The sequence below is a fragment of the Oncorhynchus mykiss genome, chromosome 7, assembly GCF_057628025.1.
Source record: "Oncorhynchus mykiss isolate SJ-2025 chromosome 7, ASM5762802v1, whole genome shotgun sequence".
NCBI classification, from domain to species: domain Eukaryota; kingdom Metazoa; phylum Chordata; class Actinopteri; order Salmoniformes; family Salmonidae; genus Oncorhynchus; species Oncorhynchus mykiss.
The window spans coordinates 39,339,167-39,365,771 of NC_143028.1; the positions used below are offsets into that span (position 1 = coordinate 39,339,167).

Sequence of the window (26,605 nt, forward strand, 5' to 3'; positions counted from 1 at the left end):
GTTTAAGCAATTAGTTGTGCGGTTAGCGTTCCTCGGCTGTGGTTTTGTATTCTCTCAGCGAAATGACACACACCGAACGGAAGTCTCCATTACTCCATGGGCAGCTGGGAATCCAATGGGCTATGTGTGCATGACTTAACAAAAGCCTTTAGTGTCAGTAAGCCATGGGATAAAGGACAAGCGACAGCCTTTGCAACCACCTTACCTTTGGCCTAGAATGTGATTAGATGTGATTCAAGGGTTATACAGGACGTTACCTAGCCAATCTTCAGCCATTTCCATTCTACGCTGCGGTAGTAGCAGACTCATGCTCGGGCCAGATCCATCAAGACATGACTATGGACTGTCTGTCGAGTCATTTAAAAAAAAATGTTAAAAACACACAAAAAAAACAACACAACCAAAGAGTGTATTTAACACCTGCCTGTGGCTAGCCTGGCTAAAAGATATTCATGACTGGTTCCTGAAATGTGTATAACATCAAAGGTCAATGTTCTTATTGGCTTGCAGCGGTGGTGCATATTGCCTCCACAATGGCGATCCAGGCCACTTATTTTGTCTCCGGAATAGAAAAGCTTTTTAGCAGCAGGATGTATCAATGCTACATTGTGCAGTAAATAACAAAGCCACTCAAAACATGACAATTTGCCTTATTCAATGCCATGTTTAAATAAACAATAACAGCGAAAATACCTTACTGGGGGAATGATTTCCTGTGTTTGTGGCCGTAGCTTTCGTCCTACCCTCACAAATTGCACAATTTCTATAATTACATGCCTTTGATGCCCTGTGAGCAGTCATTGAGACTTCATGCTAATTTGGGGAAAGATAAGCTCTGTTTTTCCCAGAACTTTGCAATGAAAATGAACACATCTGCTGTTTCTGTCTGGGATCTTCTCTAAGGTACCTCCCCTGAGGAAAAATGAAAAACATGCTGGAGACGTCACGTGACTGATAAGCTAATGTGACAAAATGCGTTTCAAAACAAAAACCCTAACTACGATACAGTACTCCCTGCAGACCTAAAATCTTTTCTTCCCGTTTTTCAAACTAGGCCCATCGGAAAAACAATTTGGGAGTGGCTCTAATAACATGCTTTAGCAAAAGAACGTATCGAGTGAAGACAAGTTACAGTGTATTGCCGCAAGTCTAAACTCATATCACTTCTGCAACAGATGCGACTGCCACTGATTGTGACACGTTCCCATTCCCAATTTGGGATATTGTATTGCCAGTACGTGATACAGTTAAAGAAAGCAGCACACCCTCTTCGCTCTCGTTCTGGGCAGACATAATAATAGTGTACTGTACATCTTATTCTACAGTGAAAGTAGGTCACCATTAAAGCCTCATGGAACGCATGCAGCTATCTTTACTGCACTCCCTACTGGCCTCACATATCGTACCCCAGACCAAAAAAAATAAGAAAGATTATAGCTTTATAGCACGATTCATGAGCATGATATTTTGGCAGAATAAACTTGTCAGGTGAAAGCACCAGGGTATACTTCTACTGAGAAGGAGCCCCAGCGCTCTGAATTTCCAGCATGGCTCAAATTGGTGGCTTGCATTCATAATTGTGACATTCACACACACTTCCCCCATTTCTCATGCAAAATTCAGGCTATGAGGCTGAGGTGTTGTTTTCATACTTTTCCATCAAATTTTCACGGGGTCATAATCAGGTTCCTCAATGCACTGAGAGAGTTAGGACTGAAGTAATGCCCACATCCTTGCTAGATTTAACACAGAGATGACACATGGAATAGATGATTGTTTAATGGAGAATACGTTGGAAAGTGTACGATACAGAGACAGAGGCCATAAACCCTATTCCAAAACGTTGAAGTAAACAGATTTACATGTTTGTGTCATTATTGTTGCCATCTGTAATAAGACCAAGCCAATTGTATTCACCCAATGATTGTGGGATGACCTTTATGAACTTGTCATGGAAGCCAGATTTTATTCTCAGAATGTCTTTTTTTTTCATCTTGAGAGAAAATGATCACACTAATTTGTTCCAGATTCAATGAATAATACGACTGAAAATGAATGAATGAAGAAAAAAAAAATGAAATTATTGAATTATTCTAAGAAAGATATATAATTGATATCTAGTGTCTCACATGAGATTCCCTTTGAATTACTGTAGCCACAATGACAAGAGAAACCGGACAAAGATTATTTATGACTGACCACTTGAAATGATACATTTTTGGTAAGTTCTTTACATTTTTGCACCCAGTGAGAGCTGTTTAGTGGACTGAAAATGCTTTGTGAAGGGCTTGGCTGCTTCCAGACTGCTGTCTATTCTCACTGTAAATAAAGTATGAAAATGATGTGTTCACACTGTGTGTGTGATTGTGCGTGTGTGCGCGTGCGCGCGTGTGTGTGTACATGTGTACGTGTGTGACTAGCACGTCAAGAGAACAGCACTCAGCTATTTCAATTTATAGTCGCATAAACTGATGGATATTGCATATCGTTGAGTGGTAAACTATTGTATTTGTGCGAAGCAGGGTGCAAATAAATTCATGACTAATTTCACAACCCTTCAACAGGTATGTGAAGACTGGCTGATTTTTTTCACAAGTGCGTAGGCCTATCTGGTATTTATTTAAAAGTGAATGGGTTCATATATCTAGTTGATGCGTGTATGTTTGTGTGTGTGCACCAGAATTCTTATTTTCCATTATACAAAGAATATAATTCCAGTAAAGGGTGTCTGTGATAGAGAATACAGAAAAAACGATATTGTTTGCCTGCCTCCACTGCATTGCACTTGAGCTGGTATAATTGGACTTGTTTCCACTCAGACAGACAGCCTCATCAGAGTCCTTACTGGTTAGACTGAAGTCCCAAGTGATGTGACAGACTTGTGTGTTTATCTCGGGTCCACAATGCTACCTTCCCTGGATGGATGATGCAACAACAGCGGAGACTGGAGAATATATATATTAAACCATAAAGCTACTGTACAGGGTTGGGGGGGGGGGGGGGGGGGGGGGTAAAAACAGAACAGAATGTTCAACCAAACAGGCAATTGACTAAAGTTTCAAGCAGGTATTGACTATGTGCATAGCATTTCTGTTCTCAACAGTGAATATTTTGCAGTGGTACTCTACATGGCTATAGGACATTTTGATGAGGAAAGCACATAGACGCGGTGGTGGAGTTACTGTAACAGTGGATAAAAACAATTAAAACATTTTTTTATCTACCAAGACACCAACTGTATTATGTAAAGTATCCGTGTGTGGTAGTACTGCATATTTACTACATCACCACTTTGAATTGGCTTGCATCAGTCAAAGTTCCATGACAACTGATAGGCAGTCAGGCAGGGGGGGCGGGGGGGTGGGGACTACCATCCATGAGTCATGGTGACTTGCTCTTCACAAAGATGGCCTCTGCTGTCACAGTCATTATGAGACTTAATAAACGTTGACATGATCTTAGTAGAGTGCAGTTTAAATTAAACGTCACATCTTTAAAGTGATGATTAACAGGGAGAGCCAGAGCCGTTATTCTGGAACAGGTGCACACGCCCTTTGGGAGACAGGAACTGTAAACCTACGCCATACAGCACATCCTGCCAGTGCCCCTGCCTCTGCCCCTGCCTCTGAGCTGTTCTGCCGGGAGCAGCACTGATCAATCCTCCCTCCCAGCCACTCAATTAGCATCACAGACTCATTAAAAATACTGGAGCCTGTCAGAAAAACAGAAGAAAAAATACCATGGATCTGCAGTTTCACCTGCGCTGTTTTCTCCGGGTGTGAGATTGACAATTGCATTAATCATTCATTTTCGCCCGGGTTGTTTAATTGTACCAGCCTTTCAGAAAAGCACCTTTGAAACTGTGAACCCACACACATGTGGTGAATCATTGTGGGGAGGAAATAAAGAGGGGCACGGGGCTAACCCGACTGATTTCCTAGATTGCATGAATAAAACATTTATTGATATACATATCAAAAGCAAGTGTTGACAAAACAAAACCAAAGTGGAGAAAGAAGGAAGCAAAGCAAAAAGGAGGAGAAGGAGAGCGAGGAGCTCCTGGCATCTGGTCTGAATCCCTAACATCACCAATTAGCAGGGGCTTGGCTGTGTGACCGTCTGGGGAGCGCCTCCTCCTTCATCCTACCACACAAAGAATAATTGCTTCTCCAGAGGAGGAGCAGGTGAGTGCACCTGGAGAGGCAGGCAGGGCGGGCACGCTCCCCGTTACTAAGACACCGTGTTAGATTTCATCGACAGGAGTTGAGCTCTCACTAATACTGTCATCAACGAGATACCCTGGCTAATGAATCCTTTAATGGAGTAGAACCGTAGTCATGTTTGAGGAGGAACATTGACGAGTCAGTCAGCGTGGAAGGGCATATTACCTTTCCCTCTGTAAGGAGGAGGAAGTCTAGAAAACAGAAAAATAAGCTAATGTGTTTTTGTTGAATGGTTCAGTATAGATCTTTTACAATATGAAAGGAGAGTTGGCTATATTTCGTCAAAAAAGAGAGCTGCCTATATTCCTCCCTGATATAGTATATATAGCATTACTGGTCGGGGATTGACTCCAGTCCATCTCACATGCTAATTTAATCCTAATAAACACATTGTAATTGAAGCAGGCACAGCAGGGACAGCTGTGCTGGTTAGGAGGTCCATCCGGACTGAGATCCAGGGGCCATTGGCCACAAAGTCTACCCAGCAGCAGTACCTCTCAGCTGGCCTGGCCTGACACCAGGGGGTAGGTTGCTACAGAGGGGGGTAGGACACTCCACCCAGTGGAATGACAGAGGTCGATGTTAAGCCTTCCGTTGTCAAACTGCCTGGAGAGAACGCCTTTCCACTGGAACTTTAACATCCAACCAGACCATCTGACATGCATGGCAGTCCAGGCACAAGCACAACTAGCTACATCCTTCACGGCCAGTGGATAAGAGCAGAGAGAGGCACTGTATGAATATCACCCTGGCTAAAACAAAATGACAGTACCAAGTCCACCGTTTAATTGAACAGCATATATATCTGTATATTAGCCTTGCTATACACATCAGTCTGAGCCGTCACAGATGCTTCCATCGCATATTTAAAATGAACAAGGACGAGACAGTAGTAGACAATTGAAAACATAATGCATGTCATGTGCAAACAGCATTAGCAACCCAGTGAATGTTTTTATTGAGCTGCAGATGGCATCATGCATATTTATGCAAACTCACTGAGCCCAGGTGATGGCTTTGACTTATCCTACATGTCTGACTAACATTTAATCAATCAGAGATGCTCCTGAAAATGGTAAATCCCAGGACCACACACCTTATCAAACTCTATATGCTAAACAGAAAGACCAACCCTACAATAACCAACAACAACAGATATTATTCCACAGGACTAAATTACTCCCGTTTGTTTTTGAAAACTCAGTTTCCCCTAGATGTGCTTTTCCTGATCTAGAAAACCTTGGCCCAAAGAGCTGGATATTTAGTGCAGATTGTGTCCTCAAAGCTGTGCCTTGGGGTCAGTCTAATACAATGCAAATGACATCCACTGATTGCCTTCTCAGAGTTTATGACACCGAGGTTTATACAGAAATGGAAAGTTGAGCATAGTTTCAGGCTTTGTAGTCTACATACTTCAAGGGTGTAATATCTAGGGTTGCAAAGCCACCTGTAATTTATTTCAGTTACCGGAATCTTCTATGGTAACTTTGGCTATTTATACTTAAACATTTTTTTTTTTTTATGTATTCATATATAGCATATATTTTATGTGTGTGTCCATATTGTCCACAGTGGATAAACCATATGGTTCAAGAGAAAATACCCTAATTAATGAAAAAAGCACCTGATCAACAATGGCACATTTTCAATTATCTCTTCAAACTATTAACTTTTTTTCATAACTGCCACCAGTTTGGTGCCAAAACATTTATAACAAAGATGTATTGACATAGTCAAATAAATAAAACGGTGTCAAAAAAAAATGATAAAGAATAGTTAATGCTGAAACCCTCATATGAAACAGCGATAGTATTCACTAAGTTGATGGTTTATATTTAGGATAATGTTTTACAGCTTTGTCATTCAAATGTACTTTTTAAAATCATCTTGTTGAATTATTTCATACATTTTACATGTGATAAGGCCACACAGAGGGCCCGAGATAATTACAGACACCTGTGATAATCTGAAGTACCCAAAAGGGCCACTAGATGTTTTGTGATAAATTACATATAATCCTTGAAAGTTACCAAACTTCTGGTAGATTACTGGAACGTTTCCAGTAACATACCCTCCCTTTGCAACCCTAGCAATGCCATAACACAGGAATAACAACATAATAATTGTGATGATAGTGTAAAATAATTGCATAATATTGCATAAAAAGTATATTATGCCTATAATTGCTACCACAATGGTCCCCAAGTTTATGTGGATTAAGCTGTAAACTGCAATCCTCTTTCTTTAATGATTGCTGTTCATTAATGTGTTTCCACTTCTCCAACATGGAACTTCCCAATTCCACTGTGCCTGTAGAGCTACAACTACCTCCAGAACTTTGTTTAACATGCACCCATAGGCACTTAGTCCCAGGTGTTTCTGGAATATCTGCACAGCTGGAGGTAAGTACATCTTTTTTTTGACAATGGGAGTCAAGACATTCATTCAAAATAACTTCTGTTTTGTTTTTTTTTAGTTGGGAGAGAAATCTTTACGTGTTCCAAGGCGGACTGAGGTACGACATTTCAGAAACCTCCCTATCCCACCATGTCCCACCTGCCATACAATATTCAGGGCTGCCTTTGACCGCCCAAGACCGTCGGGTGGCAATGCTGAAAAGCAATAGCTGTTTGAACCCCGCCTCCTCCCCAAACTAATCTGATGACCAATAGCAGGTGACAGAAAATGAATTTGCAGAGCTTTCCTCAGCATGAATACAAAAAAGGCCCAGAAGGAGTCCAGCATAGAGGAGAATTTACTTTGTGAATTCTTCCAGTATCCATTCAACACAGATTCATATTCCAAGCCTCACATATTACAGCCACTCCCAGCCTATCACTCAGATGACACTCCTCCAAACTAGGGCTGGCAATTACCTGGGACTTCACCATCCGATATTAAAACAACACGATCCGATATGAATAGCGATTCTCACGATTCTATGTGTTGCGATTCGATGTTTCAAACATATTGCTCACCATATATCTGCTGCAGAGGGACCAGAAAGAACCACGAGAAAACATGTTTTCATCAGTCATGTAAACAAAAGTGCTGAAAACAAATTGGCTCCCTGTTTTAATAGAAGGTGGAGAACAAGCTATGAAGGACAAATACTGGAGTTTTGGTGCAGGTACAGCCGACTAGTGCAAAACATATTCCGATACTCTCCCAATTTTATTTTACTATATTCCCTGTCTTAGGTCAGTTAGGATCACCATTTTATTTTAAGAATGTGAAATGTCAGAATAATAGTAGAGAGAATGATTTATTTCAGCTTTTATTTCTTTCATCACATTCCCAATGGGTCAGAAGTTTACATACACTAAATTAGTATTTGGTAGCAAATAGCCTTTAAATTGTTAAACTTGGGTCAAACGTTTTGGATAAGCCTTCCACAAGCTTCCCACAATAAGTTGGGTGAATTTTGGCCTAATCCTCCTGACAGAGCTGGTGTAACTGAATCATTTTTGTAGGCCTCCTTGCTCGCACACGCTTTTTCAGTTCTGCACACACATTTTCTACGGGATTGAGGTCAGGCCTTTGTGATGGCCACTCCAATACCTTGACATTGTTGTCCTTAAGCCATTTGGCCACAACTTTGGAAGTATGCTTGGGGTCATTGTCCATTTGGAAGACCCATTTGCGATCAAGCTTTAACTTCCTGACTGATGTCTTGAGATGTTGCTTCAATATATCCATACAATTGTCCTGCCTCATGATGCCATCTATTTTGTGTAGTGCACCAGTCCTTCCTGCAGCAAAGCACCCCCAAAACATGATGCTGCCACCCCCATGTTTCATGGTTGGGATGGTGTTCTTAGGCTTGAAGCCTCCCACATTTTCCTCCAAATATAACGATGGTCGTTATGGCCAAACAGTTCTATTTTTGTTTCATCAGACCAGAGGACACTTCTCCATGTGTGTGGTTGCAAACTGTAGTCTGGCTTTCTTATGGCGGTTTTGGAGCATTGGCTTCTTCCTATGGTGATATAGGACTCGTTTTACTGTGGATTTAGATACTTTTGTACCTGTTTCCTCCAGCATCTTCACAAGGTCCTTTGCTGTTGTTCTGGGATTGATTGGCACTTTTCGTACCAAAGTACGTTCATCTCTAGGAGACAGAACGCGTCCCCTTCCTGAGCGGTATGACGGCTGAGTGGTCCCGTGGTGTTTATACTTGCGTACTATTGTATGTACAGATGAACGTAGTACCTTCAGGTGTTTGGAAATTGCTCCCAAGGATGAACCAGACTTGTGGATGTCCACAAAAAAAAATGGAGCTGATTTCTATTGATTTTCCTATGATGTCAAGTAAAGAGGCACTGAGTTTGAAGGAAGGCCTAGAAATACATCCACAGGTACACCTCCAATTTACTCAAATGATGTCAATTAGCCTATCAGAAGCTTCTAAAGCCATGACATCATTTTCTGGAATTTTCCAAGCTGTTTAAAGGCACAGTCAACTTAGTGTATGTACACTTCTGACCCACCGGAATTGTGATACTGTGAATTATAAGTGAAATAATCCATCTGTAAACAATTGTTGGAAATATTTATTGTGTCATGCACAAAGTTTGTTAACAAGACATTTTTGGAGGGGTTGAAAAACTAGTTTTAATGACTTCAACCTAAGTGTATGTAAACTTCCGACTTCAACTGTATATATTGTCAAAAATAATATCCCGATATGTAACAGTATAATTTTTTCCCCCATCATTACTCCAGGCCAGCTGAATCAAGTGTCTTCTAGCAGCTGCTTGACTCTTGGGCTACTGCATAGGTGTTTGTTTAGATATCCTGTCCTCTCTTCCTCCTCCTCCTCCTCCTTTCTCCTCCGTGGAGACAACGCAAGACACGTGGTCCAGATACACTGGTGGAACAATTGGAGCAGATACACGAGCTATACAAAAAACTTCAGACGGAATGCATTTCTCCATGCTCTGGGAGCCAGAGTGGATGTCTAGGCGAGCCTCTTCGTAGAAAGGCCATGTAAAAAGACTTCATAAATGGGTTCAAGGTCAAGGAATTGAGAAAATCTGCCCATATCTTTCATGCTTCAGCTGAGCTATTAGAAAGAATGGTTCTCTCCTGCGCTGGAGTAGTTCAGTGGGACAGGGGAGTATTCATCTCCCGTAGATAGGGCACAGATATGACATGCATTTACAGACAGAATCCCTTTCAGACAAAAAAGTGAACACATTTGAAAGTAATTGCATTTGAAAACAAGTATCCCATAATTAGAACCTCTCAGATGACAATGTCTTATTATTCTGAAATCAGTTAATCACCATTATCAATGGAATTAAGAAAAATGCTCCAGTTAATACGTTTGATGTAATTGATGTAATTGTAATCGACTTGAGAAGACATGAATAGGATATGGATCAAATTGGATACCTGGTATTGGCAGGCAGCAGCCCTGTATTGAACGTAGCTACCACAATGCCTAGTTGGAGATGAATAGAATAAGTATTTAGGGGAGCACTGCCACAAACTACATCAGAAAATGTCAGGAGCCAAACCATTGTCACACTCTGACGATCAACAGCCAGAGATGTTGGTGCAAAAACAGTAAAACAGCCAAGCTATCACTCATCATAATGCTGAGGTGGCAATATATTTCCATGTGTTTTCCATGAGTGACAGCGATTTCCATGTTACCAATGTGATGTATTTTGCATGGTCCATGGATATTCATATTTGCCTACTTTGATCCATCCAGTGGTCCTTCCATCTCGAGCATAGCCCTTCTCTCCTGCTCGTGGTGTAACTACAAACCACACCTTACAGCACTGTCCCTTTAAGAACTCAACCAATCCCTCCCAGTGTGAGAGGACGGAGCACTGCTGATCACCACACCACACCGAAGGCCAATTTCAGGGCCAGTTGAGAACGGCATCCCACCTCAAACTCCTTTCAGGTCTTAATAGACACGAGGATTGTTTTCTCGTCCTCTGTCTTTAGATCAATAGGATTAATAGAACAATAATGTTGCAACACGCTTTTAACTAGCACACTGCTTTTTCCTTTGAGATTATACGATAACTTTTAGCTGCTATAATTAGTTTCATGAGATTCTGACTAATATGCGAGATGCTAAGTGTTAATTACTTTAACTAGGTGTTCAAGTTGCCTGTAGACACATTGCAGACAATGCAATTTTGATAAAATAGACTGATCTGTGATAGTTCTGTTGGCACTAATATCACTCAATATAAAGTCATTCTGTAAACATTTTGGAACTGATTTATACTTTTCCAAACTGAAACCATATTTTGCTGGAGTCAAGAGCAATTCAATGAATCCTTAAATAAATGTGAATTGCTTTTGAAATATAGGTGATTGTGACATACAGTATCAGTCAACAGTTTGGACACGCCCTTACTTTATTTGTACTATTTTTTACATTGTAGAATAATAGTGAAGACATCAGAGCTATGAAATAACACATTTGGAGTCATGTAGTAACCAAATATTTCATATGAGATTCTTAAAAGTAGCCACCCTTTGCATTGATGACAGCTTTGCACACCCTTGGCATTCTCTCAACCAGCTTCATGAGGTAGTCACCTTGAATGCACTTTAGTTAACAGTTGTGCCTTGTTAAAAGTTAATAATGCATTTGAGCCAATCAGTTGTGTTGTGACAAGGTAGATGTGGTATACAGAAGATAGCCTTATTTGGTAAAAGACCAAGTCCATATTATGGCAAGAACAGCTCAAATAAGCAAAGAGAAACGAAAGTCCATCATTACTTTAAGACATGTTGGTCAGTCAATGCAGAAAATTTCAAGAACTATGAAAGTTTCTTCAAGTGCAGTCGCAAAAACCCTCAAGCACTATTATGAAACTTGCACTCATGAGGACCGCCACATGAAAGGAAGACCCAGAGTTACCTCTGCTGCAGAGGATAAGTTCATTAGAGTTAACTGCACCTTAGATTGCAGCCCAAATAAATGCTTCACAGAGTTCAAGTAACAGACACATCTCAACATCAACTGTGTGAATCAGAGGAAACTGTGTGAATCAGGCCTTCATGGTAAAATTGCTGCAAAGAAACCACTACTAAAGGACACCAATGAGAAGAAGAGACTTGCTCGGGCCAAGAAACATGAGCAATGGACATTAGACCGGTGGAAATCTGTCATTTGGTCTGATGAGTCAAATTTGAGATTTTTGGTTCTAACCGCTGTCTTTGTGAGAAACAAAGTAGGTGAACGGATGACCTCCACATGTGTGGTTCCCACCATGAAGCATGGAGGAGGAGGTGTGATGGTGCTTTGCTGGTGACACTGTCATTGAATTATTTAGATTTCAAGACACACTTAAGCAGCATGGCTACTACAGCATTCTGTAGCGGTACGCCATCCCATTTGGTTTGCGCTTAACAGGTTAATGACCCAACACACCTGGGGGCGGCAGGGTAGAATAGTGGTTAGAGCGTTGGACTACTAACCAAAAGGTTGCAAGTTCATATCCCCAAGCTGACAAGGAACAAATATGTCGTTCTGCCCCTGAACAGGCAGTTAACCCACTGTTCCTAGGCCGTCATTGAAAATAAGAATTTGTTCTTAACTGACTTGCCTAGTTAAATAAAGGTAAAATAAAAAATAAAACCTCCAAGCTGTGTAAGGGTTATTTGACCAAGAAGGAGAGTGATGGAGTGCTGCATCAGATGACAGTCTCCACAATCACCTGACCTCAAACCAATTTAGATGGTTTGGGATGAGTTAGACCGCAGTGTGAAGGAAAAGCAGCCAACAAGTGCTCAGCATACATGGGAAAGCATTCCAGGTGAAGCTGGTTGAGAGAAGAGTGTGCAAAGCTGTCATCAAGGCAAAGGGTGGTTACTTTGAATAATATAAAATATATTTAGATTTGTTTAACACTTTTTTGCTAACTACATGATTCCATATGTGTTATTTCATAGTTCATATGTCTTCACTATTATTCTACAATGTATACAATAGTAAAAAATACAGAAAAACCCTTGAATGAGTAGGTGTGTCCAAACTATTGACTGGTACTGTATAATCAAATTAAGATTTCTATTAGCGATATATATTGAGAACAATTTCGTCCAATGGGCTATGAAGTGCCTGCTGTGTGGACCTTAATGCAAGGGGAAGATAAAGGCCGTAACATGACACCATTATGCTCACCCCAAGAAATCGTGTGTATTCATAAAAGTGTACAGCGTTGGATAAGGAGAGCAAACTGAGCAAGCTATTTACGGCTATATTAGCATACTTATTCACAACAGCAGCAGTAGGTCGGTGACACAGCACTCTTACATGAACATGAAATGAAACAGAGGACAAAAATTGTTTCATGAAAATTGGCTTTGTCTACATGCCACCTACTGGGTTTGCTTTACAGGCCTTGAATAACTTGGCCATCAACTGACTGCTGTGGAATCCTGCTGTTTCATTTTTCGCCTGAAAACATTGAGTATTACCCATGAAAGAAAAATGTGTTGAAATTGATCAATACGACAAGATGATACAAAACCTGCATTGTAAAGTGACTTTGCAAAAATCATATTCACGTGTTTGCAGTATGCTATGGCTCGTATTGGAAATTTCCTGTGGAGGTTTAGATATAACACATGTTGTACTCTGCATGGCCTCTCCTGAAACACGTTTGTCCTACGCTGCTGTACAGTACAATACAGTAAACACCAGGATGTCCAGAGCAGCTGGTGTGAAAACGGACTTTCCTCTTTGTCCTTCTGTTTCATGTCTATGGATCTCTCGTGTTCTGTCCTTCAAGATCTTGAAAATAACTCAGCCCCTATTGAAATCCCAGAGAAAAGGTGAACTGAGGAGGAATCCATGAAAGGATGTCGTACAACCTTGATTCAGTAACATGCCTTTTAGGATGCGCACATGTATTTTAGTGGCTTCTTTAGACAGACTCTATACCTATAGGCACAGCTCAGAAAGCATAAGAGAGAAAGCAAAGCTGATGCAACATCCTCATTCGGAGAAGTGCTCTGGAACATAAAGGCATCCTGAAAGTACATTCACCGTTTTGTTCCATGTTCTTTTCCGGGTTCTAACAACAACAGGTGGACTTTCACAGAGACAGAACAACTACAGTAATGTCTCTGGAGCTGTGAAGGTCATCTCGCTAAGAAAACGATGCAAAACGATTCACCGTTTAGCCATAGAGAACTCCTTTGTGCGCACAATGTCTCTTTCATGTCCTTTTTCACTTACACAGCAATGTGGCCTTTAAAGACATTTGAGCCCACATGGAGTAAGACACTTTTATTCTCCACGAGCACAGCAAGCAGCTTAGGCGTGGAAATCAAATGGTTCTGGGACAGGCGGCAAAACGTTAAGCCATCAGGGCCGAGTTCATTCTGTAAGTCCCATCAGTGCTGCTTAGCGTAACTGTGCTAATATGCTAATAATGTTTTATATAATAAAAATGTATGTAGCTTAAGTAAAGGCTAAATTAAGTAAAGGCATGGGCCGTCATCATGGTGGAGTAAGCAGGAATAAAAGGCAGGGTATCAGGATTCTGAGCGTGTCCTGGGGAAGAGTGTGGCGCTGCGCTGGGGTAATCAGATGCTAACAGTGAGGGTGAGAGTGACGCGCAAGGCAGCACAGTGCAGGCAGGGGAAACAGGAGGCAGCCCTGTTGAGGCACACTAGCAGAACAAAGGAACACGCCTAGCAGGGGACAGAGATCATTACGGCCCCCTCAACACATTTGGTACAGTCTGACTGTGAATCCTTGCCTTTTCAGGGGTAACCTTCCCTTTCACTGGCGTTCGCCAGGTTGCTTGACCTTTTCGGTCAGTTTCACAAAGCTGCATTCAGACAGCTAGTGCACGTCATGAAAGACGAGTGTCTTACAGTACATGGCAAACTGGGATCACACCTTTCAAAGATAATAAATGACTAGAACCTGCTCCCAGATGTAACATGGATAAAAGGTTGTGTGTATCACTGAAGACATAATGATACTTATTAGCCTACATTTTTATTATTTGCCCACATAATTTTCAACAGCAGGTAAAGGACTCTTTTTGGTGGCATACTTAGGATAGTTTATGTATTGGTCCTTAAAGAGAAACAAATCGAGTGCAAAATCATTTCTGGCCATAGAGGTAGCGGCTCTTCTAGCTTTACTATATGAGTACTGTGGCAACAAACTGTGTTTATCAGATGCTGGTTAATCAGCCAGTGCCAACTGCATGCTGAGTGAATGCCAAAGTCTGATTTGAATGACACATAAGAACAAAAGACAAGTATGAAGTCTACAGACTCCTTTACAATCAAATTCAAACTCCCAATCATGAGAATAAGAAAGGCTTGCAGTCTCAAAACTGTCTAGTGTTGGATTGGGAGGGTGAACTAGTGCCAGAGTCTAGTGTTTCATCAGTAGAGCCTTTTTAAAAGCTTGACTAGGATAATGCCTCCTGATTAAAGACTGAGAAATCCAACTGATGTTCTCCGTTGACCCCCACCAATTTGTAAGCAAGAGAAATTAAAATCCTCCATCAAAATGTGATCAATGCAGGAGAGCCCTGTGGGGAACAACTGACACCCATTGTATAATGAAGCTATAATTCAGCTTTACTGTACATGAATGACGGATACTCCGAAACGTACAATAAGGATTTCTGTGTGATTCATATCCCCCTGTTCCCCTGCTATACTGTATAGAAATAAGAGTGTATGCCTTACTGTTTCTTTCACGGCGGCACTAAAGGCAGATAGGGAGAACAGGAGCACTCTCCATGAGTCTCTATTTCCCCCTGAAAGATTTTCAATGGCACTGTGGACATTGATGACGGTTCAAGGGGGATATTATAATACCTCTTCTGATTACTGTATTAGGTTTGATGTAGGGATGAACTAAATTAGCAAAAACAAACTTCCATTATGGATCAGCATGGATGAAAGCAGGGGTTCTTTCATGTTCATCGTATCTGTAATCTTCACAAGAACAAACATTTACTAACCAATGTATTTCACACAGAGTGTGCTATAACCGCAAGGGCATATTCTACACACTACTTCACTTAGGTCAGTAGTAGAGATGTAGATTCACCTCGGGTCCCGATTCAAATGTTTAAGATACAAGTGCATAAGGTCCGTGGACCGCAAACTGATCCAAATGCTCATATTAAATTCTTTTGACTTTACAGAAATATGAAATAGCTCTCACAACTGATGTGTCCACTCCTTCAGCATTGAACTGCATGTAACTGTGTTGATAGTCATTGACCTATAAGTCATTTTGCATGCAGAACAACCCCAGGCAATATCAGAAGCCTGGTCAAACCGCGCACTGTGCCCAGCTTCATGCACTGATCAACGCGAGGTAAGTGGCCTGTTCCTGATCTTGCACATCTGTGCAGCACCTTCAGCATTTAAATGCTAAAATGTTTTGTGTGCTAAAATTATAAGAGCAGCAATAAAATAACAATTACGAGGCTATATACAGGGAGTACCGATGCCGAGTCAATTTGCTGGGGTCAAGGATAATCGAGGTAATTGAGGTAATATGTACAGTATCAGTCAAAAGTTTGGACACACCTACTCATTCAATTTCTTTTTTCTTTTTTACTATTTCCTACATTGAAGAATAATAGTGAAGGCATCAGCATTAGGAAATACAGTAAATGGAATCGTGTAGTAACCAAAAAAGTGTTAAACAAATCCAAATATGTTTTATATTTGAGATTCTTCAAATAGCCACCCATTGCCTTGATGACAGTTTTACACACTCTTGGAATTCTCTCAACCAGCTTAATGAGATATGAGATAATCACCTGGAATGCATTTCAATTAACATGTGTGTCTTTGTTAAAACGTAATTTGTGGAATTTCTTTCCTTCTTAATGCATTTGAGCCAATCAGTTGTGTTGGTACAGTGCCTTGCAAAAGTATTCATCCCCCTTGGCGTTTTTCCTATATTGTTGCATTACAACCTGTAATTTAAATTTATTTTTATTTGTATTTCATGCAATGGACATACACAAAATAGTCACACTTGGTGAACTGAAATGAAAAAAATAACTTGTTTTAATGTAATTAATTTTTTTTACGGAAAAGTGGTGCGTGCATATGTATTCACCCCGTTTGCTATGAAGCCTCTAAATAAGATCTGGTGCAACCGCAATTAAATTCAGAAGTCACATAATTAGTTAAATAAAGTCCACCTGTGTGTCACATGATCTAACAATCTCAGTATATATACACCTGTTCTGAAAAGCCCCAGAGTCTGCAACAACACTAAGCAAGGGGCACCACCAAGCAAGCAACATCATGCAGACCAAGGAGCTCTCCAAACAGGTCAGTGACAAAGTTGTGGAGAAGTACAGATCAGGGTTTTGGTTTAAAAAAATACTTTGAACATCCCACACAGCACCATTAAACCATTATTAAAAATGGAAAGAATATGGCACCACAACAAACCTGCCAAGAGAGGGCCGCCCACCAAAAATCATGGACCAGGCAAGGAGGGCATTAATCAGAGAGTCAACAAAGAGACCAAAGGTAACCCTGAAGGAGCTGCAAAGCTCCACAGCGGAGATTGAAATATCTGTCCATAGGACCACTTTAAATCGTACACTCCACAGAGCTGGGCTTTATGGAAGAGTGGCCAGAAAAAAGCAATTTCTTAAAGAAGAAAAAAAAATGAGCAAGCACATTTGGTGTTCGCCAAAAGGCATGTGGGAGACTCTCCAAACATATGGAAGAAGATACTCTGGTCAGATGAGACTAAAAACATTTTTTTTGTCTAGAGTTTTCCTTGATGGACCTCTCATCCCCCCGAGAATAACATATCATCCACAGTGAAGCAAGGTGGTGGTAGCATCATGCTGTGGGGATGTTTTGGGAAACTGGGAAACTGGTCAGAATTGAAGGAATGAGGGATGATGCTAAATAGAGGGAAATTCTTGAGGGAAACCTGTTTCAGTCTTCCAGAGATTTGAGACTGAGATGGAGGATAACCAAACAGCAGGACAATGACCCTAAGCATACTGCTAAACCAACACTTGAGTGGTTTAAGGGGAAACATTTAAATGTCTTGGAATGGCCTTGTCAAAGCCTAGACCTCAATCCAATTGAGAATCTGTGGTATGACTTAAAGATTGCTGTGCACCAGCGGAACCCATCCAACTTGAAGGAGCTAGAGCAGTTTTGCCTTAAATAATGGGCAAAAATCCCAGTGGCAAGATGTGCCAAGCTTATAGAGACACACCCCAAGAGACTTGCAGCTGTAAATGCTGCAAAAGGTGTCTCTACAAAGTATTGACTTTGGGGGGTGAATAGTTATGCACGCTCAAGTTGTCTGTTTCTTTATCTTATTTCTTGTTTGTTTCACAATAAAACATATTTTGTATCTTCAAAGTGGTACGCATATTGTGAAAATCAAATGATACAAACCCCCCAAAAAGTCCAGGGTGTAAGGCAACAACATAGGAAAAATGCCAAGGGGGGGGTGAATACTTTCGCAAGCCACTGTATACAGAAGACAGCCCTATTTGGTAAAATACAATAATTATTGCAAGAACAGCTCAAATAAACAAAGAGAAACGACAGTTCACCATTACTTTAAAACATGAAGGTCAGTCAATGCGGAAAATTTGCAAAAACCATCAAGCGCTACGATGTAACTGGTTCTCATGAGGACCGTCACAGGAAAGGAAGACCCAGATTTACCTCTGCTGCAGAGGATACGTTTATTAGAGTTATAAGCCTCAGAAATTGCAGCCCAAATAAATGCTTCACAGAGTTCAAGTAACAGACACATCTCAACATCAACTGTTCAGAGGAGACTACGTGAATCAGGCCTTCATGGTCTAATTGCTGCAAAGAAACAGTCTCTTCTTGAGACTTGGCACAAGCAATGGAGCAATGGACATTAGAGCAGTGGAAATCTGTCCTTTGGTCTGATGAGTCAACATTTGAGATTTTTGGTTCCAACTGTCGTGTCTTTATGAGACGCAGGGTAGGTGAACAGATGATCTCTGCATGTGTGGTTCCCACCGCGAAACATTGAGGTGTCATGGTGTGGAGGTACTTTGCTGGTGACACTGTCTGTGATTTATTTAGAATTCAAGGCACACTTAACCAGCATGGCTACCACAGCAAACTGCAGCGATATGCCATCCCGTCTGATTTGCGCTTAGTAGGATTATAATTTGTTTTTCAACAGAACATTGACCCAACAAACCTCCAGGCTGTGTAAGGGCTATTTGACCAAGAAGGAGAGTGATGGAGTGCTGCATCAGATGACCTGGCCTCCACAATCACTCGACCTCAACCCAATTGAGATGGTTTGGGATGAGTTGGACCGCAGAGTGAAGGAAAAGCAGCCAACAAGCGCTCAGTATATGTGGGAACTCCTTCAAGACTTTTGGAAAATCATTCCAGGTGAAGCTGGTTGAGAGAATGCCAAGATTGTGCAAAGCTGTCATCAAGGGGGAATGTTGGCTACTTTGAAGAATCTCTAATATATAATACACTTTTTTGGTTACTACATTATTCAATATGTGTTATATAAAGGTTTTGATGTCATCACTATTATTCTACAATGTAGAAGATCATGTATTTTTTTAAGCATACAATATAGCTCAGTATTTGAATGATGTATTTTAGATAGTCATTATTGCTCATCTTCATGAAGAGTGTTAATAATTTCAGACCCCACTGTACACCATACACACACACACAGAGAGAGAGAGAGAGAAGTCAGGTCAGACTAATCCAGCTCATGAGCTCTCCATCAGCAGCAGATTATGATTTAGAATGCTAAATTCATGTGTTTATGCAACATGTTAGTGCATCGAATCGTATCACAGAGGAAGAAATCGCATCGATTCTTTCTCTAATCACAGTGAATTACACTAAATCGTTTCAAACTAAAACGTACCGTTCCTGTATCGTATCGGAGACCATGAATCTAGACACGTATCGACACATCTTGAAGGGAAAGATGCCATCCGTCATCCACCATCCACAACGCAGACGTCATCAGCAACCTTTGACCTTCGTTCCTTTCCCATCCCCCTTAGCCAGCCCCCAAATGTTTCTGTAACCTAAAGAACTATCATCTGACATCCAAACAGATAGTGACAGGAATTATATGAAACAATGACGCTTTGATATCAATGTTAATGTTATCAATGATCCTTTATATGTATTTACCCTAATTACGTATATTTTACGAAAATTAGAGGAGAGCTTCTCTGTTCACCAAACCAAATGACGCCAAATCGAGTTACCGCAAGCGGCAACCATTCGATTGTGACAGTAGAAGTCCAAAGCTTCTATTTTTCACCTGTCATTGTCTAATATTTCACATTTTTGGCCTTGACTCTGCAGTACATTCTACTGTATGAACATGATGCAGTCTTAGTTTACCCCAGAACAAAGGTCATTGCCAATTTTTTCCTCTGCTGATTAAATCTCACACTCTTTTGCGATCAATGCATTACATTTAATATTCCTGTCTTTAATTTCATATCCGCAACCCAATCTCCTTGTTTATATTCATAACGATTACGCTAACAGCAGTCAACCTTTACTGACTGCCGACCATACAATTACAATTCTTTCCTTTGACAACCTCCTTTATTATCAAATACATTTTACAACCTCATTATTTGTATCTTAATGTTTCCCTGTGTCCTGTGTTACTTGAGCTAGCTTCATTCTAAACTATGGCTTTCACACTGCAACCTGCCCCCAAAAAACATATGAATGAGACACAAAACTTCACAAAGAGAGCTCTTGCTTGCATCAAAAGTTATTTACCTGCTAGGCACCCCATGAGTGACTGCAGCAACAGCAGTTTCCATAGCAACGTCATCTTCAGTTTTGTGGGGTCAAAAGTAGACTCACATCCAATCACAAATGTACGGAGGAATCCTTTCGGTACCTTTCTGGGTCTTCACTCTGTAGAAAAAGAAACAGGCGTAATGAATACCATGATAAGACAGAAAGACAGTCTTTTATCAGCACTTGAGAAAAGTGCTGATAAAGGACTGTAAAGAACTCTAACATTTAAAAAAAAAAAATAATAATTTAAAATTAGTATTTTCAATGACGGCCTAGGAACAGTGGGTTAACTGCCTCGTTCAGGGGCATGAATTGAACATTAAGAGAATTGAAGGAATATGACGGCATTTCTCACTTCTGATAACATGTCAACGACTAGGGAAATGCTTTTCAAAATGTTGCCCTTTACAGCAGCATGTACAGTAGCCTACTGTACACATTCAGTCATGTGCAGCGTTTTCATACCCCTTGACCTACTCCACATTTTCGGGGGTTACAGCCTGAATTCAAAATGGATTAAACATATGTTTTTCTCACCCATCTACACACAAAACAACATAATGACAAAGTGAAAACGTGCTTTCAGTAATGTTTGCAAATTCATTGATAATGAACTACAGAAATATCTCATTTACATAAGTATTCACACCCCTGAGTCAATACTTTGTAGAAGCACCTTTGGCAGCGATTACAGCTGTGAGTCTTTCTGGGTAAGTCTCTAAGAGCTTTCCACACCTGGATTGTGCAACATTTAGCCATTATTCTTTTCAAAATTCTTCAAGCTCTGTCAAATTGGTTTTTGATCATTGCTAGACAACCATTTTCAAGTATTGACATAGATGTTCAAGTAGATTTAAGTCAAAACTGTAACTCGTTCACTCGGGAACATTCACTGTCTTCTTGGTAAGCTACTCCAATGTACTAGATTTGGCCTTTTGTTTTCGGTTATTGTCCTGCTGTATTAATCTCCTAGTGTCTGGTGGAAAGCAGACTGAACCAGGTTTTCCAGAATTTGCCTGTGCCTAGCTCCATTCCCTTTCTTTTTTATCCTTAAAAACTCCCCAGTCCTTAACCATTACAAGCATACCCATAACATGATGCTGCCACCACTATGCTTGAAAATACATAATGTGTTGTATTGGATTTGCCCCAAACATAACACTTTGGGACAAAAAGTTAATTGCTTGGTCACATTTTCTGCAGTATTACTTTAGTGGCTTGTTGCAAACGGGATGCATGTTTTAGAATATGTTAATTATGTACAGCCTTCCTTCTTTCAATCTGTCAATTAGGTTAGTATGGTGGAGTAACTACGATGTTGTTGGTCCATCTTCAGTTTTCTCCTATCACAGCCATTAAACTCTGTAACTGTTTTAAAATCACCATTGATCTCATTGTGAAATCCCTGACCGGTTTCCTTCCTCTCCGACAACTGAGCAGCTTTAAGTCAAAACTGTAACTCATCCAGCCCTATGACAACTCAACAGCTTCTACCCCCAAGCCATTAGTCTGCTGAATAATTAATAAAAATCGCCACTGGACAATTTACATTGACCCCCCCCTACCCCCCCCCCCCCCCCCTTACACTGCTGCTACTCGCTGTTTGTTTGTTACCTATGCATATTCACATATTCACCCACACCTACATGTACAGATTACCTCAACTAGCCTGTACACCTGCACACTATCTCGGTACCGGTGCCCCCTGTATATAGCCTCGTTATTCTTATTGTGTTACTTGTATTATTACTTTTTATTTTTGCCTACCTGGTAAATATTTTCTCTTCTTGAACTGCACTGTTGGTTAAGGGCTTGTAAGTAAACATTTCACGGTAAAGTCTACACTTGTTGTATTCGGCGCATGTGGCAAATTAAGTTTGATTTGAGTTAGGAAGGATTTCTGTATATTTGTAGCGACAGGGTGTATCGTTACACCATCCAAAGTGTAATTAATAACTTCACCATGCTCAAGGGTAGGGTAGCCTAGTGGTTAGAGCGTTGCAAGTTCAAACCCCCGAGCTGACAAGGTACAAATCTGTTGTCCTGCCCCTGAACAAGGCAGTTAACCCACTGTTCCTAGGCCGTCATTGTAAATAAGAATTTGTTCTTAACTGACTTGCCTAGTTAAATAAAGGTAAAAAATAATAATAATAAAAAAAATTAAAAAAGAGGATATTCAATGTCTGCTTTTTTCTACTGTACAAATAGGTGCCCTTCATTGCGAGTCATTGGAAAACCTCTTTGTTCTTTGTGGTTGAATCTGTGTTTGAAATTCAGTGCTCGACTGAGGGACCTTGTGCTAAACACTATTATTGCACACAGTGAGTCCATGCAACTTCTTATGTGACTTGTTAACTAAATTGTTACTACTGAACTTATTTAGGCTTGCCATAACAAAGGGGTTGAATACATATTGACTCGAGATATTTTTGCTTTTTGTTTTTTATTAATTGTAAAAAATATATATACATTTTTTTACATATTTCCACTTTTATATTATGGGGTATTGTGTGAAGGCCAGTGACAACAAAATCTCAATTTAAGTCTGTAACACAACACAATATGAAAAAAGTTAAGGGGTATGAATACTTTCTGAAGGCACTGTATATTTAGATCTAGTAAATGATGGATGTATAAGAAATTAAGCCTTGAAAGAGAAATGTGCAAAGAGATTGCCTTAAAGTATACATCAATGAATTAATGAAATAAATTAGTTATACAAATGACTCAATATTCTCTTTCACCAAATCCCTATTACATGTAACTCTGAATGCACAGCTTTGGTTTTATAGAGAGTTGCTGATGGGCTGGTTCAGAAGTACTATAATAAAAAATAAAAAAACATACATTACTCCCTTTTTCTGCCTACCAAAGTCAAGCTGGAGCCTAATCTATTAACTAAAAAGTTAGAGAGGGGGGAAAAAAATAGCACTGATTTTCATTTTTAGCACGGCGACTATTACATGCCTTTCCATATCCGCAACAAATACGGCTCCAGAGAATCCTGTTTTTAAGCCTATTTTAGAAGCTCCCTCTTAAACATACAGTGGCGTACCTACACAGAATAATACCCATTCACTGTTATGTTCATAAATGTTGTAAGCCATAGCAAGAGATAGGGTGTGAAAAACTCCAGCGATCCCACTACAGTGTCAACGTCAGATGTGTTTTATTCCCCAGCAGAAATACCAGGGGTATCGGCATGAAATCAGTACCCAAACCTCAAAAGCCTGCATTGTGTCAGTGGGATAGTAAATTCTCTGTGTGCTCCAGTGGGCCTTCGATGTAGAGAGCAGAAGGGAAGATGGGGGGAGGGATCTGCAGGGGGAGACAAATAAAATCAATGCCATCCAGAGACGCAGTGTCCCATGGCAGTACTTTTAAAACATTAGCTTAATGTACCCTGTTGCCCTATAGACAATATACAGTAATGCTCTCTATTTTGGTAGAAAAGTAGTTAATGGTGAACTTTTAGACATTACATGGTAATGTTGATGCAGGGCTTTTGTTATAGTCAGTCTTTGAATATGTATTACATATAGTCATTCTTCTGCTGTTGAAAGACAAATATGATCCAATTACTGATTTATTCAGTGGCTGACACAATCAATTGCTGCATTGTTGAAATTTGAATTACAAATTTCCCTTTCATCTCGCCTGCTCAACACCAACCCCCAAAAACAACACATTTCTTGAGAGGACTAAATAATATATATACACGACAGGAGGTTGGTTGCACATTAATTCGGGAGAACGGGCTCGTTCTAATGACTGGAATGGAATGATAACAAATACATCAAACACATGGTTTCCATGCCATTCCATCTGCTCCATTACGGACATTATTATGAGCCGTTCTCCCCTCAGTATCCTCTGGCGATATACACAGAGTATACTAAACATCAAATTCCCCTTCCTAATATTGAGTTTTGAGTTGTACCCCGTTTTGCCCTCAGAACAGCCTCAATTCATCGGGGCATGGACTCTACAAGGTGTCGAAAGCGTTCCACGGGGATGCTGGCCCATGTTGACTCCAATGCTTCCCACAGTTGTGTCAAGTTGCCTGGATGACCTTTGGGTGGTGGACCATTCTTGATACACACGAGAAACTGTTGAGCGTGAAAACCTCAGCACCTTTACAGATCTTGACACAAACCGGTGCGCCTAGCACCTACCCTGTTCAAAGGCACTTAAATATTTTATCTTACCTATTTACCTTCTGAATGGCACACATACACAATCCATGTCTCAATTGTCTCAAGGCTTAAAAACCCTTCTTTAATCTGTCTCCTCCCGTTTATCTACACTGATAGAAGTTGATTTAACAATTGACAACAGTAAGGGATCATTCACCTGGATTCACCTGCTCCGTCTATGTCATGGAAAGAGCAGGTGTTCATAATGTTTTGTACACACAGTACTGTACCAGTGAAAAGTTCGGATACACCTACTCATTCAAGGGTTTTTCTTTATTTGTATTACTTTCTACATTGTAGAATAATAGTGAAGACATCAAAACTATGAAATAACACATATGAAATCATGTAGTAACCAAGTCCATATTATGTCAAGAAACAACAATCCATCATTACTTTAAGCCATTCAGAAAATGTCAAGAACTTTGAAAGTTTCTTCAAGTGCAGTCGCAAAATCCATCAAGCGCTATGATGAAACTGGCTCTCATGAGGACCGCCACATGAAAGGAAGCCCCAGAGTTAACTCTGCTGCAGAGAATAAGTTCATTAGAGTTACCAGCCTCAGAAATTGCAGCCCAAATAAATGCTTCACAGTTCAAGTAACAGACACATCTCATCATCAACTGTTCAGAGGAGACTCCGTGAATCAGGCCTTCATGGTCAAATTGCTGCAAAGAAACCACTAGTAAAGAACACAAACAAGAAGAAGAGACTTGCTTGGGCCTGGAAACATGAACAATGGACATTAGACCGGTAGAAATCTGTACTTTGGACTGATGAGTCCAAATGTGCGATTTTTGGTTCCAACCGCCATGTCTTTGTGATATGCGGAGTAGGTGAACAGATTATCTCTGCATGTGTAGTTCTCAACATGAAGCATGAAGGAGGAGTTGTGATGGTGTGGGGGTGCTTTGCTGGTGACACTGTCAGTGATTTGTTTAGAATTCAAGGCACACCTAAACAACAGGACAACGACAAGGGCTATCAAGTGCTCAGCATATGTGGGAAGCTGTTGAGAGCATGCCAATAGTGTGCAAAGCTGTCATCAAGGCAAAGGGTGGCTACTTTGAAGAATCTCAAATATAAAATATATTTTGATTCATTTAACGCATCATACTTTGGTTCCATATGTGTATTTCATAGTTTTGAAAAACCCTTGAATGAGTATGTAATGAGTGCGCTGAGAGTCGGGAAGCAAGTTTAGGGAGTGAGTGTTTTAATAAATAAACGAAACACAAATAACGCACCGACATGGAAACAGAGTCAATAACACCTGAGAAAAGAACCAAGGGGAGTGACAGATATAGGGAAGATAATCAAGGAGGTGATGGAGTCCAGGTGAGTGTAATGAGGCGCGAGACGATGATGACAGGTGTGCAGGATAATCAGCAGCCTGATGACCTAGAGGCCGGAGAGGGAGTATACGTGACAGTACCCCCTCCCCGACATGCGGCTCCAGCCGCAGGACGCCGTCAAAGGGGACGAACTCGGGGTTCAGGAGCAGACCGGTCACCCCTGCTGATGCGCGGGAACCTGTTACGCTAGCTGAGGCACGGGAACCTGTCGAGTCAGCTGGGGCGCGGGAACATGACAGACTGGCTGAGGCAGGGGAGTCTTGCGATCCAGCTGAGGCATGAGAACCTGACGAGCCGGTGGAGGCATGAAAGCTCGACAAGCCGGCTGAGGCAGGGGAGCCTGGCGATCCAGCGGAGGAATGAAAGCCCGACGATCCGACTGAGGCAGGGGAGCCTAGCGATCCGGCTGAGGCATGAGAGCCTGTTGCGGACCCAAAGTTATTTACTCTGACACAAAAAATGTAAAAAACACTCCCTGATGCTTCCCTTATGTGAGGTGTTATTCTGTAACAAGTGCGCTGAGAGTCGGGAAGCAAGTTCAGGGAGAGAGAGTTTTAATAAATAAACTAAACACAAACAACGCACTGTCATGAAAACAGAGTCAATAACACCTGAGGAAATAACCAAGGGAAGTGACAGATTTAGGGAAGATAATCAAGGAGGTGATGGAGTCCAGGTGAGTGTCATGAGGAGCTGGCGTGCGATATGATGGTGACAGGTGTGCGGAATAATGAGCAGCCTGATGACCTAGAGACCGGAGAGGGAGTATACGTGACAGAGTAGCTATGTCCAAACCAGTGGTGTAAAGTACTTAAGTAAAAATACTTGAAAGTACTACTTAAGTCGTTTTTTGGGGCATCTGTACTTTACTTTACTATTTATATTTTTGAAATGTTTTACTTTTACTTCACTACATTCCAAAAGAAAATGATGTACTTTCTACTCCATACATTTTCCCTGACGCCCAAAGTACTCGTTACATTTCGAATGCTTAGCAGGACAGGAAAAGTGTCTAATTCACACA

General features: G+C 40.8%; 1 protein-coding gene across 1 annotated transcript in view; it reads right to left on the reverse strand.

Annotated features, from left to right (window-relative positions):
* The window catches only part of cntn4 (contactin 4), a 174,540-nt gene that overhangs the window by 128,846 nt on the left and 19,089 nt on the right, over positions 1-26,605 (reverse strand). The window contains exon 2 of the mRNA XM_021609437.3: positions 20,007-20,147. Coding sequence (XP_021465112.1) covers positions 20,007-20,061 — 55 coding nt within the window. The 5' untranslated portion in view covers positions 20,062-20,147. The remainder of the gene's footprint in view (positions 1-20,006; positions 20,148-26,605) is intronic.